A 462-nucleotide genomic window follows, 5' to 3' on the forward strand; every position below is an offset into this window, starting at 1 on the left:
GACCAGCTGATGATGACCTCTTCCTCCAAAAGGTCTGCATCATACATCTCCTTCAGGATGTGTGGGATCTTGGAGATGAGCTGAGCTTGATGCATCGCCACCACACACTCCAAACCATGCAGAAGGTACCGCTGGGCCTTTTTGTTGTTGTGACAAAACTGCAGGCACAGACACATTGGTGTTAGCCACTCTGGGACAGAGGCACACCCATCCACCTGCCCTAGGAAGATCCCTGGCACCATTTATCTAGAAAGATCTCTGGAGTTTTCAGAGCAGCCTAGTGAGCGGTTAAAGGGATATTCCAAAAGGCACACAGCTGTGACTGCATTTAAAATTTTAGAATCTACTTACTCGTAGGAAGTGCCGTCTGTACTTCTTGATTTGTTCCCTAATCTTCTCATTAAAAAGAACTTCAGTCAAAACAAGGGGGCCCATGGCTTTTACGTCCAGTCTTTCTGCTTC

At 47.0% G+C, this 462-nt stretch overlaps 1 protein-coding gene across 1 annotated transcript in view; it reads right to left on the reverse strand.

Moving 5' to 3' along the window:
• The window catches only part of LOC101639918 (eukaryotic translation initiation factor 5), an 8,351-nt gene that overhangs the window by 3,312 nt on the left and 4,577 nt on the right, over window positions 1-462 (reverse strand). The window contains exons 6-7 of the mRNA XM_004699125.2: window positions 352-458; window positions 4-158 (exon numbers count right to left, since the gene is read on the reverse strand). Of these exons, the coding sequence (XP_004699182.1) occupies window positions 4-158; window positions 352-458 (262 nt within the window). The remainder of the gene's footprint in view (window positions 1-3; window positions 159-351; window positions 459-462) is intronic.

The sequence above is a fragment of the Echinops telfairi genome, unplaced genomic scaffold, assembly GCF_000313985.2.
Source record: "Echinops telfairi isolate 266 unplaced genomic scaffold, ASM31398v2 ScPeMD7_18;HRSCAF=68, whole genome shotgun sequence".
NCBI classification, from domain to species: domain Eukaryota; kingdom Metazoa; phylum Chordata; class Mammalia; order Afrosoricida; family Tenrecidae; genus Echinops; species Echinops telfairi.